The following is a 20,571-nucleotide window of genomic DNA, read 5'->3' on the forward strand; positions in this document are numbered from 1 at the left end:
ATTACACGACATAGTGATATCCACAATACAGGAATCAAGTCTGACCAATTCGTCCCATACGGTCAATGTTCATGTTCTAAATAATTTAGATGAAATGATGACCCCACCACTATCATGCAATGTGCATTGTGTTAAAATTTAGGCCTGTCGGGGCGACGTTCATCGCACAGCCCGGCTAGCTCAGTCGGTAGAGCACGAGACTCTTAATCTCGGGGTCGTGGGTTCGAGCCCCACGTTGGGCGAAATTTTATAATTTTTTTAAATCATCAGCCAATGCAACGCTTGTATTTCAAATATGGACACGTCGTTATGTGACAAAACGTAATGATATCCACGAAAGAGGAATTACATCTGACCAAATCGTCCTCTATGTTCAGATCCGATATATTTTAGATGTAATGAACCGATATCGTTTGACGAAATATTCTATTTTTTCTCCTTGAAACCCCCGAGGTAGCAATACTTTTTCAAATCTAAACGGCTGTATTTGGGTTCATATAAAACAACGCGAAGCTTATTGGAGGTTGTCAGATGATGCATATCATTCTTAAAAAACTGTGTGTTTTTAGGTTGATAAGAATTAAAAAGATTACTTTATGTTAGAGCTGTTAAAACTACCAATCAACACATAAATCGCCCCTATCATGAAGGTACACAAAAAACGAAATAATTTTTGTGAGTGGGTGTGTGTGTTGGTGGTGGTCCAAATGCCGTCGGTGTCGTAGGTGTCTTGAGTGTCGTCGGTGTTGTGAGTATCGTCGGTGTCGTCGGTGTTGTGAGTGTCATGAGTGTCGCAGGTGCCGTCGGTGTCGTAGGAGTTGTGAGTGTCGTCGGTGTTGTGAGTGTCGTAAGTGTCGTTGCTGTCGTCAGAGTTGTGAGTGTCGTCGGTGTTATTAGTGTTGTGAGTGTCGTAGGTGCCGTCGGTGTCGTAGGTGTCGTGAGTTGTCGTGGGTGTTGTGAGTGTCGTCGGTGTTGTGAGTTTCGTGAGTGTCGTAGGTGTCGTGGGTGTCGTGAGTTTTGTAGGTGTCGTGAGTGTCGAAGGTGTCGTCGGTGTCGTGAGTTTTGTAGGTGTCGTGAGTTTCGTGAGTGGGTGTCGTCGGTGTCGTAAGTTGTCGTGGGTGTTGTGAGTGTCGTAGGTGTCGTGGGTGTCGTGAGTTTTATAGGTGTCGTGAGTTTCGTGAGTGTAATCGGTGTCTTCGGTGTTGTGAGTTTCGTGAGTGTCGTAGGTGTCGTCGATGTCGTGGGTTTCGTGAGTGTCGTAGGTGTCGTTGGTGTGGTGAGTTTCGTTAGTGTCGTAGGTGTCGTGAGTTTCGTGAGTGTCGTAGGTGTCGTGAGTTTCGTGAGTGTCGTAGGTGTCGTGGGTGTCGTGGGTGTCGTGAGTGTCGTAGGTGTCGTGAGTGTCAGGAGTGTCGTCGATGTCGTGAGTTATGTGAGTGTCGTGAGTGTCGTAGGTGTCGTGAGTTTCGTGAATGTCGTAGGTGTCGTGGGTGTCAGGAGTGTCGTAGGTGTCGTGAGTGTCAGGAGTGTCGTCGATGTCGTGAGTTATGTGAGTGTCGTGAGTGTCGTAGGTGTCGTGAGTTTCGTGAGTGTCGTGGGTGTCGTGAGTGTCGTAGGTGTCGTGGGTGTCAGGAGTGTCGTAGGTGTCGTGAGTGTCAGGAGTGTCGTCGATGTCGTGAGTTATGTGAGTGTCGTGAGTGTCGTAGGTGTCGTGAGTTTCGTGAGTGTCGTGGGTGTCGTGGGTGTCGTGAGTGTCGTAGGTGTCGTGGGTGACAGGAGTGTTGTCGATGTCGTGAGTTATGTGAGTGTCGTAAGTTTCGTGGGTGTCGTGAGTTTCGTGAGTGTTGTGAGTGTCGTGAGTTTCGTGAGTGTCGTAGGTGTCGTGGGTGTAGTAGGTGTCGTTTGGAATAAGGTTATACAGATATACCGTTTTTGCAACTTTTTTTAATTTTTTGTCTTGGAAAGAGCAAGTTTTTGCGTAAATATCGGCAAACCAATGAAAAAAAATTGCCGACAAAAGATCAGATCGCAGATATTCATATTTCCGTGAAAATTAATGTTTTATGGCATAAACCGTTGCTAAGAAAAATGCATAAAACATCAATTTTTGAACTTAAATATAAAAATCTGCATTCCATTTTTTGTCAGCAGTCTTATATAACTGGTTTCCATGCATTTTCGCAAAATTCGGCTCGTTCCGAGACAAAAAATAAAAAAAGTTGTCAAAACTACATTTTGTTATACAGTTGAAATGTAATATCAATGGGTTTAGTGATAGTCTTATTTAGATTACTATCGTGATTCTAATCACAAAAGAGGGCAACTACAAAATAAATAAATCTGAATTAGGATGCAATATTTTCACCTGTTGAAAGGAAGGTGATCGGAGCAGAAAGGTCAATGCCGAGTAGATCAAGGACAGAGGTTTCAGAATAGAAACAAAAAGGTGGTAAATTAACAGAACAGTGAGGATAATTAGACAACTCTGATATCTTAATAAGAATCTGTGTTTTGGAAATAATTTGTAAATGATTATTAACACATAAATTCAAATTGATAAAATCTAGTGATAGACTCAGTGTTTAAGTGAAAAAGATTATAAACTAGATTCGTGAGTTGAAGATGCAATTATTTAACCATAAAGCAATGTTCCTAGCAGGTGAAAGATCACTTTTCTTGCGATCACAAGTCATAACCTTAGTTAATATGCTTAAAATCTTACTTCAATTGGCCAAATCCTTCTGGGATAAAACTCAATGATGTGTTTGTGCGTAAATATGACATGAAATACCCCCGCGGGCAAATTTGCCCCATGTCCCCACGTCCGAACGGTAAATCTAACCCCGTTGGTATTTGTCTTTAAATATTTAAATGCACATTTTTTTTTACTCTGAGGGGGATGGGGGAAGGGGGGTATATTTTCCCCGAGGGTAAATCCCGTCATATAAACGACGTAATAGCCTTGATGTCACTTCTCATACATTAGCTAATGCAGCGTACATTACTTCGACTGCAAATGTAACCATGTACGTATATCATATTAATCCCGTTTCGACTGTAAATATTTATACCATTTCCACTGCAAATGTAACCCTGGCTGATATCACAGTGATATATACATGTAGTTTTATTTCTGTTTATGTTTTACAACGTAATCTTAAATAAGAGACTCAACGAATTAAAATCAATGATGCCCCAGATATGTTCATCCATGTTTGTGTATTACCTTACATTCTCTTTTCTACTGAACAACTGTGGTCCACACCCGGCGTCTGCGAGTCCAAGCGGTTAGGGAGTCCAACTCCGTGGTCAAGTGGTAAGGGAGTCCACTTCCGTAGCCTTGTGGTTAGGGAGCCCGCCTCCGTGGCCTAATGGTTATGAAGCCCGTAGCAGGAGGTTGGAGGTTGAAGAGCTTGTTCTGATATGGCCAGTTGATGACCTAATAGCGAGTTAAATACATGTCATCGGTACCGATCGCCTTCCTGCAAGGCGCCCGACAAAAAGGAATGGAGTTAAGAGTAAAACTGTGCATCAATCAAGGTTTCTTGTTTCAAGTATAGCGACGCTTTAACAATAGAACACACCTAGGCCACTACTTTTATATAAATTGGTTTTCAAAACCAGCGGGTTTAATTTTCCGAAAAGTACAAAAAAAGAAAAGAAAGGAATTTCACTTTTTTTTCAAAATTGTTTTCCCTACCGTATCGATTTTGGTGCGAAACGAAAGAAAAACGAAGAGATAAGAGTACGAATGCAGTAGATCTCGACTGGGTTGTTGTTCCGTAGCCGTATTCGCCAATTTATAGTGATATCATGCGAGCCAGTCAACTGTTATGACAGCGCCGTTGGCAATGGCGGAATTTACGATAGCAGTCATTCTTTGTATGAAATAATTAATTAAAATATGCAGGAGTTGTTAAAATAACAATAGCAATAAACATTGGCAAATTTAACAGCCGACACAAACAATAACTGTGACGTGATGGTTGTTTTTCCCCGCCATTTTAGGTCATGAAAATATTGTTGTTTATAGATGGATGGATGGATGGATGGATGGATGGATGGATGATGGATGGATGGATGGATGGATGGATGGAAGGATGGATGGATGGATGGATGGATGGATAGATTTATTCGTGCATATATATGTCATAGTAACAAACCAAATATCTCATAAAGTTATAACACAGACTGATTAACAAAGTATTAGTGATGATATCTATACTAAAGCACAACATCATTAGAATGCTTTGGATACATACGTGCGTTAACAAAGATTTAATTCAATGTGACAAATATATAACACAGGATAACCCATTAAAGTTATTCAACTTATTTCCAATGGGGTCCTTATGACAAATATAAGATATAGATAAAAAATAAAATTGTCAGCGGCTGCCATCGAAATAGTAGACACAAATATCTGTAAATTGTGTGTGAGGAAAACATTTTATAACATTTTATGGTTAAATATCAAATAACAGTGCGCTAAGTGTGAGTGGTGAAATCGAAAGTAAAATTTCTAAGTTGACACCGGTGACCTAGTTTGACAAGTTCGGTCGATGGTGTTTATGGATTTTAAATCACAAAATGGTTTGGAAGTACTTGTCATTGAGTCAATGTAAAGCTTGTGTTTATTCTAGATTACATGTTTATTTATGTTTGGGTTAATAGTAGAGTAAAAACAATGAAAGAGTTGAACACATATGTCAATGACATTTTAATACTAATGCCAGGAGTTGTGTGCAAAACATTTAGATAAAACAACACGGAAAACTATTTTGAATAAGTCCATTTCAATTTGTAATATTTACACCTCGACTTCCATTCCTTAAATGAACTGCCTTTCGGCAATTGCGTTCATCAATCGATGAACGCAACATCTTCGGATATGTTCGGATCGCAATTCATCGCATAACAATATAAAGCTATTGATTTTGTTATTGTTTGTATTGTGTCAGCAGGTCCCGTAAAATATAGATCAACATTTTCAAAAGTGTTCATTTATTATATTTTAAATGTACTGTTGTTATAAGTGTTTCAATTTTACGTTTTAAAGTGATTTCAAGTGGTTGATCTTCTCCCGCGTTATTGGGACGTCATTTGAAAAAATGTTTCCGGTTACAGTCGGGTCGTTCTATTTACAGAATGGGGAAGAACGGATAACTGAAAGGTTTTCTTAAATGAAATGAAGTATTTTTTTTAACAATTCTTGAATGAAATAATGAACGTTTGGTGTATATATAAGGCATGAATTGCGGGGATATGAACGCAATTGGGTTGGTCAAAGTACGCGTGGGGTCCAAATAATCATTTAATGATCTTTCAGTAATTGACATTATTATGTAATTATTTTGCTTGAAGACAAATATTTTCATTTTTTGATAATCACATTCATCACCTGTCATATTTTATCAAACTCTGTATTACATTTAAGGAGTATATAAACACATATATGTTTTCATTAAAATAGTGATGATTTAGTATTCAATAAGGCGACAACTTTGTGTAACTTTGTGAAAGACATTATACTCTATTTCTCTCTGTGTAAAACTTTGTGCTTAATACTTTGTGTGCATCTTAAACTGTGTGAACATTCTAAGTGACTTAATTCAATTGAACGAGTTAATAATTAGACTTCTATATTTAATTTAAACTATTCATAATACTCTGTAATTTGTTACTGGAATAAAACGTGAAAACAACATGGCGCTGCACGTTCCTTTTTGTCGGAGTAACGTTATGTGGCAGACACACGCAATGTCGTGTTGCGGGTGTGAGGCGCACAGTGCCGTGAACCCAAACTGTCGCATAAAATATGTATACACAAAATGGCGGAGTTGGGAGATGAAAATATCCGATACATAATTATGGATTTCTCTGTTACTATCATTGGTACATCAAGTTAAGTCACATGCTAGATTTATTATTTTGCTTTGTGATTTTTAGCTCTACTGGCCAAAGGCCAGAAGAGCTTTTGCGATGGTAATGTGTACGTAGTATGTGCATCCATGCGTCCGTGCGTCCGTGCGGTCGTGCGGTCGTGCGTTCGTGCGTCTGTAAACAATTGCTTGTGAACACGATACAGTCTTCAGTTTTGATTGTATCTCGATGAAACTTGTACGGTATCTAGATATAGATTAGAGCTCGGTTCCTTTCGAAAACCAGCCAGATCCGCCCATGAATGCCTAGATTATGGGCCATGAAAATTTCAAAGAAATGCTTTCTATTTTTAGCCAGGTCTGCATGAGCGAATTCTATTTTTAGCCAAGTTTACATGTACATGTAAATTCAAGTCTAGAGTTAAGGAAGATAATTTGCAAGTCTAGGATTTTGAGAGACAATTTGCTTTTTGCTTATGCAGCTGATTTTGTGAATTACTCTGCCTTGTTCTTGTTGAAAGCCCAAAGGCCATTTTTTAGCTTTAAGTTCTGTAGTTTGCGCATTCATCTTAACAAAATTGGTTGTGAATGTTTAAGTTATGCACCTGGTGTCATTACTGGCCACACCCAGGGTTCACAGGTTTGGTAAACATAAATCTGGAAAGGTTTGAAAATCTTTTTGTGTGTTCGTGCATCCATCTCAGCACAATTGATTGTGAATGTTTGTTCAAATTGATCAATGTTGTCCTAGGATGCCATTGACTTTGACCAACTTTTTTTAACTTTTAAAACTACAGAATTTTTTACTATGAGTACAGTTTTGAAAGCTTTCTGGGCTCAGATGTTGAACGTGCTACGTTTTTAGGTAACCCAAATACAAAACATAAACTATATGTCTGTTGCCTTTTACCCATACATACATGCTCTGGATTGATATGACCACAAAAGCCATGCCAGTAGAGCATAGGCCCTTTTGGGCCTCTTGTTATGTACTGATGTGGTAATTTGCTGCAAGATTGGAATTTGAAATGGATTTGGCGAACATCCCATGGTAAATATCCCGGTCCGAAAATATCCGAACTTAGCATGGATCGGGTTACACACAACTAGGACCCCGCATGGTAAAGGTTATTAAAACTCAAATCTAGGTCAAGTTTGGTTTTTAGTTTTTCAGGAATTGTTTTCACAATATTAAAGCTCAAATGTCTTCATAAAATGTTACTTCCTTATTTACAAAATTGGTAATTATTTCACTTTATTGACATTTTCCAATATTGAAATAACTGAAACAATGTTTGGAAAACGTAATGTATTGAATTGTTTTAATACAGTGCAATTTTTGTGTATTTTAATACGTAAAATTCGCCTTTTCTTTTTTTTTCAATTTAATATTGGTCAGTTTTTAAATGTTCTGCATTCACTTTTGCTTTAGCATACCCTTAAAGCTAAACAAATGTCTTGCTGAGTGATATTCAATGTATCTTTGATAAAAAGTGTAGTTTATACATGTAAACATGTTTTATGGTCAATTTCATTGATGTTTTATATGCACATTATGTAAGATTTAAACTGTGTGTTTAATTAAAACTTTGAAACTTTGAGTGTATTGAAACATGCATTAAAAGCATTTTACAATGTCAAGTAAATGATATAAATTTTTAATGTTTTTATGTTGTTCTCTGATTTTCACCCTGTAAGAGTATGTTTTGTGACTTTTTTTCCTTTTTTCTTTTTTTTTTTTTCGACCACCCGGTGGACATTTATTCCAAAAATTCTTGTAAACCAAAAAATAAAAAAGGAGTGACCTTAAAGTGTTCGGAAAGTTCAAACGCGTACGTATTCAAATAAAACAATAAAAAATACAGGGTCAAGTCTAGTTTAAAACCTTAATATAAACCTCGATCCAGTTTAAAGTCACCAGGATCGAGGCAAAACTAACACCAAACTATAAATCTACACAGCACTTCAAACAGCAATTTACACGTACATCTTTGCCAAAGTTTCCAAAGTATCGATACAAATAAATGTATGAGTATTGATTAGGGGAGAGTAATTTATCTAAGAGTTCATTCGAGGGGGGGGGGGGGGGGTGTAAAACAGTTCATGGGCATTCGACCGCACACTGGCCCCAACATTTTGTCAGCAATGTGGTGAACGATCGCAATACATATTATCTAAATCAGTCTGTTGACTGTTCTCATTCACCGAGTCATTTTTACAGACCGTCAAAATGTAGCACACCACTACTCACTGACAATGAACTTATTTCTCACAGGAGTCTGTGAACGGCAGAGATAAGCAACCACTTTCCTGATTACTAGATTTGATTGGCGTACATTGCGCGTGCCAGATAACAGTTCGCTGTACATTCACAATTACTGGTTCTCACGATCTCTAGCAGACTTGCAGAACTGCAGGATTCATCAACCAATCAAATTTTATCTTATATCTTAACACGTGACACATTTTTGCACATGCGTGATGAGATCAGTGGAACGACCCTAAAACACATGTTTGCTATCAGAAACATCTTTCATGAGAAATTTGTAAAAAAGTTAACCCCTTTTATGATAGGGGACTAACCGCACAACAATTATCCTAATTTCTTTCATCTTTATATTCATGACACGCGCTAATTCCGTACCAACTTGTTGCATTTTGAAGCATCTGATTTTGTGGGAAAGTCCCACCCCTGTTTCAATGTATTTAGTGATTATGGCCGACCAGCGCAATTTAGCAATCATTTGATTGTTCAGGAGCCGGGCCCTTGCCAGTTCAAAGGGGACTTGAGTCTGCGAAAAATACTTAAGGGGAAAATGAGCCGTTTTAAACATGTTTAAATTATTCTCTAGCCTCCCACCCCGCAGCGACTTCCGTTAACTAGATTGTGTCCATTTTCATATTCGAACCACCTAGAAAAAACCCTTCAATTTAATAATATCTTTCAAGTGATCAGTGACTAAACAATGTTTATATACAGCTTACTGTGTTACAAATTTTATCAATCTATATTATTAGATTGAAATATAATCTTGTAACAGCCTATAAAATTATGAACCTGTACTTGTATAGTATACAGACATACTTTGTTAATATCAAGGTTTTCATGTTTTTAATATGATGGAGTTTTCCGCCAAAATTGTGTGGCCATCTGAATCCTATTAAATATCTTTTAACACTTATATTACAAGGTCAATTAATTGTCTGTTCAAATATGGCGCGCGCCGGTCGCGAGCAGACGACAAAGATATTTTTGAATGAAAACTAATCACTTATCAGCTGTTCATATATAAAGATGCGCAGATAGAAATTCATACTCTCAACATTTTTACGACAACATCTAAATCAGCACCTTTTGTACTTATACTATATATAATCACAATCATCGGTAATTTCCGTAAATGTTCGTTAGCCAACCGTGAATACTCAGCTGCTGTAACGGAAAATTCAAAACCAATCAATCAAAAGAGCGGGATATTCAAATTTCACGCGACATCTGCTGGACTGCAGACGATAATGAATATTTACCAAAAGTTTACTGAAACACATGTTGCTGACAAAAAAATCAAAAGAATAAAAGGAAAATCCTATAGCACTAGGCTAAAATTCAAATAGACAAAGAAACGTCTGCTAACTATACGGATGGTGCCCCTGTGATCATGAACTATCTACACTGCTTGAATTGACGTATGCATATGCCGCTTTTTGATATTATAATTAAAACAAATTGCGCATTATGTATCTTTTTTAAAGGAAAGGGGGTTTTATTTATGATAAAAACAATATGGTATTAGAATTAAAAAAAGGGAAAACCTGTATTCATATTGTGAATGGCATAGTTTTTTTGTGAATAATGGAAGTCACATTTGTAAGGATTCATTTTTGTGCGTAATAAAATGAATACATATAAAAACAATTATATATTAATCTTGTCGTGCATAAAAAATCGAACATTTTATGTGAGTATCTATTTACGAAATACAGCAACCATGATAGCATCCTATAACCGCTGGAGTAAGCGAGACAACTCTTGCAATTCCAAATCTAGCGAATAAATGATGAATAAACTTTTAAATACGTTGGAATTGGCTTATGAACGGTTCAAGATACACATCCACATCCACTTCCACTTCCACCCAAGAACTTGATGAGTGACACGCATCCTCAACGACCAATCAATGTCAGGTCGAACATAGGCGCTGTTATCTTTGACGTTTTATTCAGGATTCAGATGATACAGATTAGAAGCCATGAATATTAACACGCGTACGTTTTGTTGGTAAGCGTGGGTTTGTAAGTCTACGTGTCTCTACGTTCTTAATACCTATTGACGTTAAAGGACGTTGACGTCATACGTAATGAATGCAAAGCAATGTGCTCTTTCATTTTTAACATTCTTAACCTTGTGTTATTGTTGATGTCAAATCATCAACATGACTTTATTGCCGCCATTTTTTTGAGTTACGTGTACTTTAAATTGGACGTCACGTATATGCGCTTTGTGTCTTAGGAATAAAGAAACAATATAGTTTATAACAACTCATTATAACGTCGGCAGCAGAGTAACTAGTCAATAATCTCATATGATGTGAAACAAAAGATATCGACTTAATACAGAAAAATAAAGTTTGAGCAGTAATATACTATGTCGCAAGAATGCTTTTGCCGAGTACAGATTTCCAATGGACAAATATTCTTCCGTTTGAGCCTCTTTTGGTTTAACTTTAAAAAAAAACTCGTAGAGACCTACGTGTGAAACTACACTTACAACGGCCTGTGACAGAGGGGTTAAGGACTACATAATGACCGCAAAGTATTTTAATTGCAGCCACGTGTGTAATACATCTTTTTACATCTGACTACAAGTGGCTTTCTCACGCCCAGACAAAACCATTGTCAAGTACTTTGTTGACCTATTGTGCTTATAGCGTTTAGTATTGAGTGACAATGCTGTGCCCAAATAAAAATAAATCACGTCGTTCATTCTATAATTCTACCACACATGGTGGCTGACACGTAAATCTTAGAAAACGTGAATCTCAAGCACACGCGAATCTTGGCACTGAACACAAGACAAATCATCGCCTTTGTAAAACTATAAAAAAATATGCGCTTATATGCCCTGTGGTTACTGCAGACATATCTCACCTAGGCGACCCAGGTTCGATTCCCGGCCGGGGCAGATGTGAGTTTGGTTTGTGGTCGTCAAGCCAAAAAAGTTAGTTTCCTCCGAGCACTCCGGTTTCCACCACAACATAATGCCACACTCTTGCGTAACATCTTGCCGACATGAGTGATTAATTTAATGCTGTACTGTAACTTTTTTCACTGTCGTTGTAAAAAAACGCTGTTACTGTAAGTAAAGGTGAACAACCCAAGTCAATCCCCGAAAATGTCTTTGAAGAGTTGTCGTTCATTGTATACAGTTTCTATACTCGTTGCGGAAAAAAAGTTTAATTAAACATATTGAAATGCGCAGATAAAAAGATATCGATTGGATGATTTTCCTCAATCTTGTCCTCATATCGAAATAACCATAATTACCGATCTGCACGAATCATTGAACATGATCAAACAATCGATGTTGAAATCAATTACTTCAACATTGAACATTTTTGAATAGTTTCGATGTCCTTTATAATGAGTTCACTATGAAATGATACACTTTGACGTTCTCTGGTTACTAAAACATGTAAAGACAATTGAACCATATGCCTATATTCAAATAAAAATATTCAAAATATAACAAAAAACAATTTCAGAAGGTGGAATAGAATAAGTTAAACTTCACACACTTCATTATTTCATACGCATTTAAGCTTATGCAAGCACATAGGATGGCTTCGATTTGTCTATTTTTATATATATTTTCATGACAGAAAACATCGTAAAAAATAGAACAATGCTAACTCAAATGTTTAGTGGGTTAAAAAAGAAACATAGACGAAACAAGCTCTTCCATCAACACGAGGACGCCAGTAGTCATCCAGTTGCTGAGAATCGGAACAGCTCGTTACTGGCTAATACTGAACATGGAGCAGACGACGGAACCTCAAGCACCGGAAGTGGAACACTCGACCGAAAGACCCGTTTGGACAACGTTAATTTGGAACGTCAGAATCATGTTCATTTCGCGTACGAAACTGTACGTGATCATCCACTTCGAGCAGACGACACCCAAGGGTCGACGACTAAAGTTCACAGAGACTTGGGCCACTTCCAAACGAAACATCGGCCCAGCACACCACCGATAGAAAAGCTTTTAGAAAGAGTTTACCGGAAGTTAAGGGGGCGACCGGAAATTGGTGACTTGGAGCGTCTGAGGAATGTTTTAGAATCACAAACTGATGATATACGACCGGAACACATACCAGGGCTAGACGAGCAGGGTAGATTTCGAATCATTACTAAAACTTGCCCCTTTAATGCGAGTTAAGCACAACTATATTTAAATGAGGTTGCCATAAATATATCGACATTGTGTCATTCGTATATGAGTATTAACCATATAATGTATTTATGTCTGTTTTCTTTCTATTAGAACAAATCTCGACTTTAATTACAGGTACACTGATGTCCTCGAGCGAATTTTCGTGGCACGTGCACAGAGCTATGGACAGTCTTGGATTCAGCAATAATATGCTACGTTACCGCTATGAGATGTTTCCAGTTTGCACCGGAAGTATGCCAGATTTTTCCAAACACGGACCGTACATGCGCGTTCTAATGGAAGGCACACTGGACGGAAGCACCTGCGTAACCCAACACCAGAAGGACTTCCTGCTTGTTCCAAAAGAGACGTTATGTGTTGCTTCAGACGGCTTAAACCAACTTCCGGGCTATTACACAGTTTTTGAGATGTCCACTGAAGGATATCCTATCGGATTCACGGAAATGCGACTAGTGCGCTTCGGTTCAGGCGTGGCCACATCTTTGAAAGCCAGTCTTGTCATGGACGGCGCAAATCTGTACGTTTCCAGTCGCCTTTTTCAACTGAGGACCGAACACGGGCATAATACACATGCACATGAGCAATTTCTAGCTGGATGCAAGCTCGATGAACAACATGATACACACACAGTGGATGCGGGTGCGTTACCGCAGTATGGATTTCGCTGCTTGTGCCAAACTTTGCTGGATTGCTGGTCTGAGCGGATACGTTTCCATGGATGGCCTAGCAAGGAGCTTATACAGAAAGTGCAAACACTAGAAGCGTTCCTTCTACCGGCGGAAGCAGAAACGATGACACACAGTCACCGACTATGGGAGATACGATTTATGCTCGCAGAGCAGTGCCTTTTACAGAGTTTGTCCGATTGTCAATATAAAGTTTTAGCAATGCTGAATTGGATTGTCCAATATAAGCTCGAAACTTGGAGATTCAAACTAACTCCGTTTATCATCCGGAACATTGTGTTTTGGATGTGTGAAGAAAAGCCCCATGAGGATTTTCGAGACTCCACACTGCTGGCATGCACTCTTCAAGGACTACAAAGGCTACGAGATTCGGTTATTGATAACAAACTCCCATACTACTTCCTACCAACAAGAAACCTTCTAGCCGACAGCGGAAATATAGAATTCGGTCAATCTCTATGCAGAGCGCTCACAACTCTTATAGACACAGGACCCCCGCGAATCCTTCTAGCCGCCGGGCGTCTAGGTTCCGCGCTGCAGCGTCTGACTTCAGAGCAACTTGAAATCTACCGCGAGCGCCGAGACGACCTGGAGGCGACATGTTGGCGGCTGCTGGCGCTCCAGCAAACGTCTGAGCTACATGAGGACATCTGGGACTTCACACCCGACCCTGCGCGTTCCAGGGACGTCCGACGGCTGCAGCGGCGGATGATTCACCTGGTGGCACCGGGATGCCTGAAGCATGATGTGTCGGTGTGTTGTAACAACAGGATTAACATGAAGATTAGATGGCTTCTGAACTAGCGTGCCAACAGGAAAACAAGTCATGCTAAAAACAATATGTGTCATAAGCTGCGATAACATTGTGGAAAAAGTACACGTAAAGTACATGCTTATCATTTTATTTGTATGTGTGGCTGTATTCGTACGTGCGTGCGTGCATGTGCGTGTGTGCGTGCGTGTTTGTGTGCGCGTTGTGTGTACGCCTGCATGTGTGCGTGTGTTTTAACACATCTGCAGGGCATCAGAGCATGGTTGTATTATATCAGACCATTGGCTTCTCTTCATATGTATAGGTTTTGAACCTGGAGGTTTGTGATTTGAAAACTTTTTAAACATGCTGAATCTACTTGATCAACATTTTGTTACATTTTTCACCGCGTTGTTTGCACTCAAACGCCGAGTCTGTTCACTTTATCAAACTAAATAGTGGTCACGTTCTACCAAGTTTATTGTTTTATTTAAGTGACTCGCTCATGTTTTTGGACCAAAAATTAGTTTTCCCGTTAATGCATCTGAAAACACTAATTTTATCATTATTGTACTCTATGATATCGAAATTGCAGAAAAAAATACAGTTATAGCATAAAAGAAATAGTTTGGTTTTAGTGGGGTTCGAACCCACGCCGGTAAAGTCAAGGATAAAATAGAAAACAGCCGGCTAGTCCACACGGTAACCGGGATACAAAAGTGGTGGATGTGTTGACCTATTAAGGTTACATTCAAACAGCACGTGATAATGTCAATCAACCAATCACCTAACATCACAGTTGTAATTAATTTTCAATCGCGTTATATGCGCTTATGAAAATTGTGGTATTCAAAGGCGATACTGTGACGAAGTAAATATCAACATTTGCTAAAGGTTTCTAGCTTTTGGTCTTTTTGTATAAACACTCCTTATGATTTTTCACACTTTATTTCGTAATTAAACAAGAACCGTCGTAAGACAGCGCGCTCGACTTCGCCGCTTTGACTTAGAAGTGAATACAATAACAATGTAATATTACCAAGTTTGGTCTATTTATGTCAAACCTAACTATTATTCGATACATAAGGTGACTTTGATGCTGCCCTCCCACCACCCGAAAAATGACGCAAGTCATTTAAATAACTTGATTTCCCATTATGAAAATGTGGTAAAGAATATACAAATATGCCTTTCAAATGAAATTAAAATAAATTAAAAAACAAAAATAATAAAAATTCAATGGCCAAATAGTATAGCCCACCTTGTTTCCCTTGGTAAAAAACTGGTAAAGAATGTAAAAATGTGCCTGTCAAAAGAAATTTAAAAAAAAATAAGAAAAATATTCAAGGGACATAATTTGTATTTAGGGTTAAAATGGAGTTATGTTTCTTGTTGTAAGATGGTCGTAAATAATTTTGAATTTTATTAAGTGCATTGAATGAAAGGTATAGAAGTTTTTTTAATTAAAATCCCAACTTGCCCTTAACTTTTATTGCCTAAAACTTTAACCTAAGTCAATCTGGGGCCATAACTTGTATTAAGGATATAGAGTTATGCAACCTCATTGGGTGATGGTCCTGAACAATTGTGTGAAGTATTAAGTCAATTGAATGAAGGGTATAGAAGTTATTAATAAATATCCCAACCTGCCCTAAAACTTTAACCTAAGTTTCATAGTCAATCAGGGGCCATAATTGTATAAAAGATAATATGGATTTATCTAACCTCATTATGTGATGGCTCTAAACAACTGTGTGAGGTATAAAGTCAATTGAATGAAGGGTATTGGAGTTTTAAGTGAAAATCCCAACCTACCTTAAAACTTTAACCTAAGTCAATCAGGGGCCATAACTTGTATTAAGGATAATATGGAGTTATGTAACCTCATTGTGTGATGGTCCTGAACAACTGTGTGAAGTATTAAGTCAATTGAACAAAGGGTATAGAAGTTATTTATAAATATCCCAACCTGCCCTAAAACTTTAACCTGAGTTTCATAGTCCATCAGGGACCATAATCTGTGTAAAGAATAATATGGAGTTATCTAACCTCATCATGTGATGGCCCTGAACAACTGTGTGAAGTATTAACTCAATTGAATGAAAGGTATTGGAGTTTTTAGTGAAATTCCCAACTTGCCCTAAAACTTTAACCTGCCCTAAAACTTTAACCTAAGACAATCAGGGGCCATAACTTGTATTAAGGATAATATGGAGTTATGTAACCTCATTGTGTGATGGTCCTGAACAACTGTGTGAAGTATTAAGTCAATTGAACAAAGGGTATAGAAGTTATTTATAAATATCCCAACCTGCCCTAAAACTTTAACCTGAGTTCCATAGTCAATCAGGGGCCATAATCTGTCTAAAGAATAATATGGAGTTATCTAACCTCATCATGTGATGGCCCTGAACAACTGTGTGAAGTATTAACTCAATTAAATGAAAGGTATTGGACTTATAAGTGAAAATCCCAACTTGTCCTAAAACTTTAACCGGACGCCGACGCTGGGGCGAGTAGTATAGCCCACCTATTCTTTGAATAGTCGAGCTAAAAATGGCAATTTACAAACCATCAGCTTTAAATTTGAAATACGATAATTATAAAATATAAGCTAATGCTACCCGAAAACATCACAGCGACAACAAAATGTCCTGTTATGACTTATGAACTTCTTTTTGTTAAATCCACTTGTCGCATATTTTTATCAGATTCACCAATGTACATTCACATGCATCTTGTGAGTCTTAGAGCTAAATTTAATATGAAAATGACATATTTTTTGGGGAAAGACAAATCATGGCAGGAAAAAAAAAGATTTATTTTGTCAAAAATATTGCACTTCCCTAGTAATGTAGCTCATTTTGCATGCAAAAAAAAATGTTTGACGATATAAATAACAAGTGAAAATAAACATGACTTTAATGCGGCGGAAACCAATTTGCTGCCGGATTTCAGTTTACAGAGAAAAAGTAAATGCTGCTGTCCCACACTCATATATACGACCTAGTTTTATACCCGATATGAGCCATATTCACAATGGTCAAACATACCTTGCTGAGAAATATTGTGAATCTGAGTTTCTTGAAGATATATTATTTTAGTGAAATTTTTTAGAAACTTTAACACAAAAGTTTGCCCTAATATTTGACCTCATGACCTAGTTTTTTTACCATAAACAACAGGTCCTAACTATAATGCTGGCAAACACTCTGACCGAGTTCCATGAAGATCAGATAAATGTTCTTGTTTTCATGACCTCGTCATATGGAGAAAAACTTTAATGCAAAACTGTTAATGACAACCGAACGAGCTTACTGCCAGCCCGATCACTCGGACTGCCAATCTAATAACATGTTAAACATAAAAGGTCAACACAAACATCTGCGAAAAAAAATTGTTATTAATGAACGATCGAACGAAATTTTATTCAATAAAACGCCTCCAGCCCATAATACATGTTACAATGCAAATCAAATATTACAAAATACATATATGTAACTAAATGGGAGTTGTGTCTCTTGGTTTACAAAGTTGAATGTTATCTATGGCTAACATGAGTTTATGAACGTAAAGCGCAGTGGATTTAAAGCTGCACTCTCACAGGTGGTACGTTTTGACAACTGTTTTACTTTTTGTCTTGGAACTAGCCAATTTTTGCGAAAATCCATGTAAACCAGTTATATAAGACGGCTAACAAAAAATTAGATCGCCGATTTATATATTTAAGTTCAAAAATTAATAATTTATGCATTTTTCTTAAACCGTTAGTAACGGTTTAAGCCATAAAACATCAATTTTCGAACGGAAATATGCAAATCTGCGATCTGATCTTTTGTCAGCAATCTTATATCATTGGTTTGCAGATATTTACGCAAAAATTTGCTCTTGCCAAGACAAAAATTAAAAAATTGTAAAAATGGTATATCTGTGAGAGTGCAGCTTTAATATGGGTAACATTTTCAGATGCCATCAGAATATAGAAATAAACAATGTCAGTATTTCCACGATACCAAAAAAACAAATATTTTTCGCGGATGTCATTAAATCTTGAACACTTAAAAATACATGATATTCATCTTCAATAACAAGTATGTCTTTGTCCTATAAACAATAAATACGGTACAAAAGTGATCATCTCTATCAATACTAAAAAATCGACCAATTTCAATATGGATAAAACTATAGACAATTAACAACAAAATATGATGGCATTTTAAACATTGATTGAAAATATCTCTGCAGATGTTAAACAAGAGCTGTCGATGGACAGCGTACTAAACTAAACAACACTTAGGACTTGAAATGAATGCATTAAAGTCAAACACAATAAAAAATATAATAAGAAATAAAAATCAAATAAAACTAGAAATGTGTCCATAGGACACGGATGCCCCCACTTCGGTTTTTTGTCACAGAAAATAAGCCATAATGATTTTTGAAGTATTTTTGGCAAAAAAGGGCCGTAACTCCTAAATGACTAAAGCGATTTCCATGACTATCGAACTTGATCAAGATATTATGGTCACAAACATGTGTTTAAAGTTTGGTGAGGATTGGACAAACAGTTTTCAAGAATTAGATCGGAAACAATCTTCGGGACGTATTTTTCAAGTCTTTTTTTGCAAATAAAGGGCCGTAACTCCTAAATGACAAAAGCGATTTCCATGGCTATCGAACTTGATCAAGATATTATGGTCACAATCATGTATGTAAAGTTTGGTGAGGATTGGACACATACTTTTCAAGAATTAGATTGGAAACATATATTTTTGAAGTATTTTTGGCAAAAAAGGGCCGTAACTCCTAAATGACTAAAGCGATTTCCATGACTATCGAACTTGATCAAGATATTATGGTCACAAACATGTGTTTAAAGTTTGGTGAGGATTGGACAAACGGTTTTCAAGAATTAGATCGGAAACAATCTTCGGGACGTACGTACGTACGTACGTACGGACAGACAGACAGACGTACGTACGGACAAGGGCAACCCTATATGCCGCCACTTTGTGGGGGCATAAAAAGTAACTCAAGAGCAATAAGTTGTGTTAGGTTTACAGGGAATTATGTTACCTCATTGTGCAATGGCCTTGAACATCTGTGTGGAGTATGAAGTCCATTAAATTTAAAGAATTTGAAATCCGAGTTAAAACTTTTATTCTTCTTTCTAAGTCGATCAAGAGCCATGATTTGTATTAATGATAATATAGAGTAATGGTAACCTAATTGTGTGATGGCAGTGAACAAATGCAAAGTGAATTTAACAAAAAAGGTAGAGAAGTTATAAGTGAAAGACCCAACTTGCCAAAACTTTAACTGGAAACAAAGTGCTCTAAAATTTTAACCCCTGAAAATACTATATGAAGTATGCAGTAGATTGAATGACGTGAAATTCCAACTTTCCCTTAAACTTAAACCAAATGCCAGGGCATGTAGTATAGTCCTCCCTATTCCTCGAACAGTGGAGCTAAAAAGTGTCAATTAAAAGTTAACAGTTAAATGTGTTCATCAATCAAGTTACACATACAACTGCATTTACACTAACTGTTGAACATGTTCATCAATCAAGTTACACATACAACTGCATTTACACAAACTGTTGAACATGTTCATTAATCAAGTTACACATACAACTGCATTTACACTAACTGTTAAACATGTTCATTAATCAAGTTACACATACAACTGCATTTACATTAAGTGTTGAACATGTTCATCAATCAAGTTACACATACAACTGCATTTACACTAACTGTTGAACATGTTCATTAATCAAGTTACGCATATAGCTGCATTTACACTAACTGTTGACATGTTCATCAATCAAGTTACACAAAAAACTGCCTTTACACTTACTGTTGAACGTGTTCATCAATCAAATTACGCATACAGCTGCGTTTACACTAACTGTTGAACATGTTCATCGATCAAGTTACACATACAGCTGCAAAAACAGAACATGTGAATAACACATCGGGAGTTCTGAACACTTTTAAAATATGTGAAACCATCATTAGAACTGTTCAGGGTGTTTTGTCATTTCTTCCATGATTCTTTTCTCCACAAGTGGATACTGCAGTTGGTCAAAACTGTTCATATCTCCACCAATAAACACTTGCTTTCCAGTTTTCTTGGATAACCTCTCCGCCAGGGCCACAGAATGCGACTCCATACCCCCAATCAAGTTTGCAGCACTAACCATTCCTTTAAGTGTAGCCATGGCAACAGATAAGTCACCCAATTTCTCTGACTTTCCGAACCAGATAATGAAACTCTCATGAAGTTTGATCACTTGGAAGTAAATGTCTTGGTTCAGAATTTTGTCTCTGAATGTATGGACTGTCAATTCAGGCTGGACAAATGTTACACCACTGGGTTCTTCCGCCATTTTATACCATGAAAATATCCTGAAAAGATAAAAGCAACATTTTAAGTAAGACAGTAGAAACCAAAATTGCACAAACCCACATGTGTGTATCAAGCCCATAGACTCGTACCAGGCCAACAGGCACTATCAAGCCCACAGGCGGGTATCAAGTTTACAGATGTGTATCAAGTCTGCTGATGCGTATCAAGCCTACAGATGTGTATCAAGTCTGCAGATGCCTATAAAGTATGCAGATGCGTATCAAGCCTACAGGCGCGTATCAAGTCTGCAGATGCATATCAAGCCCACAGGAACATATCAAGTCTACAGATGCGTATCAAGTCTACAGATGCGTATCAAGCCTACAGATGCGTATCAAGTCTGCAGGCGCGTATCATGTCTGCAGATGCGTATCAAGTCTGCAGATGCATATC

General features: G+C 37.5%; 3 protein-coding genes and 1 non-coding gene across 4 annotated transcripts; 2 read left to right on the forward strand and 2 right to left on the reverse strand.

The window, feature by feature from the left end:
• Positions 1–169: 169 nt before the first annotated feature.
• On the forward strand, positions 170–242 carry Trnak-cuu (transfer RNA lysine (anticodon CUU)). Its single transcript has one exon. It is a non-coding gene; the product is annotated as a tRNA-Lys (tRNA).
• Positions 243–589: 347 nt separating this feature from the next.
• On the reverse strand, positions 590–11,136 carry LOC128245925 (histidine-rich protein PFHRP-II-like). The gene is made up of 2 exons (XM_052964146.1): positions 11,028–11,136; positions 590–1,935 (listed from the first exon to the last, which is right to left on the reverse strand). Exons 1-2 carry the CDS (start codon positions 11,134–11,136, stop codon positions 590–592), a joined length of 1,455 nt encoding a protein of 484 aa, XP_052820106.1.
• A 528-nt stretch (positions 11,137–11,664) lies between these two features.
• LOC128203468 (uncharacterized) lies at positions 11,665–14,546 on the forward strand. The gene is made up of 2 exons (XM_052904894.1): positions 11,665–12,268; positions 12,445–14,546. Exons 1-2 carry the CDS (start codon positions 11,752–11,754, stop codon positions 13,818–13,820), a joined length of 1,893 nt encoding a protein of 630 aa, XP_052760854.1. The 5' UTR covers positions 11,665–11,751; the 3' UTR covers positions 13,821–14,546.
• A 5,237-nt stretch (positions 14,547–19,783) lies between these two features.
• LOC128245926 (proteasome assembly chaperone 4-like) lies at positions 19,784–20,158 on the reverse strand. The gene has a single exon (XM_052964147.1). It carries the CDS (start codon positions 20,156–20,158, stop codon positions 19,784–19,786), a length of 375 nt encoding a protein of 124 aa, XP_052820107.1.
• Positions 20,159–20,571: the final 413 nt, after the last annotated feature.

The sequence above is a fragment of the Mya arenaria genome, chromosome 9, assembly GCF_026914265.1.
Source record: "Mya arenaria isolate MELC-2E11 chromosome 9, ASM2691426v1".
NCBI classification, from domain to species: domain Eukaryota; kingdom Metazoa; phylum Mollusca; class Bivalvia; order Myida; family Myidae; genus Mya; species Mya arenaria.

Excerpts from the sequence above, each read along its gene's own strand:
- LOC128245925 (XM_052964146.1), bottom strand. The coding sequence starts at position 11,136 with ATGTTGTGGTGGAAACCGGAGTGCTCGGAGGAAACTAACTTTTTTGGC. Across the intron at positions 1,936-11,027 it reads ATCGAACCTGGGTCGCCTAG|TTGCAAAAACGGTATATCTG; the intron begins GTGAGATATGTC and ends AATTAAAAAAAG.
- LOC128245926 (XM_052964147.1), bottom strand. The coding sequence starts at position 20,158 with ATGGCGGAAGAACCCAGTGGTGTAACATTTGTCCAGCCTGAATTGACA.
- LOC128203468 (XM_052904894.1), top strand. The coding sequence starts at position 11,752 with ATGACAGAAAACATCGTAAAAAATAGAACAATGCTAACTCAAATGTTT. Across the intron at positions 12,269-12,444 it reads ACCAGGGCTAGACGAGCAGG|GTACACTGATGTCCTCGAGC; the intron begins GTAGATTTCGAA and ends CTTTAATTACAG.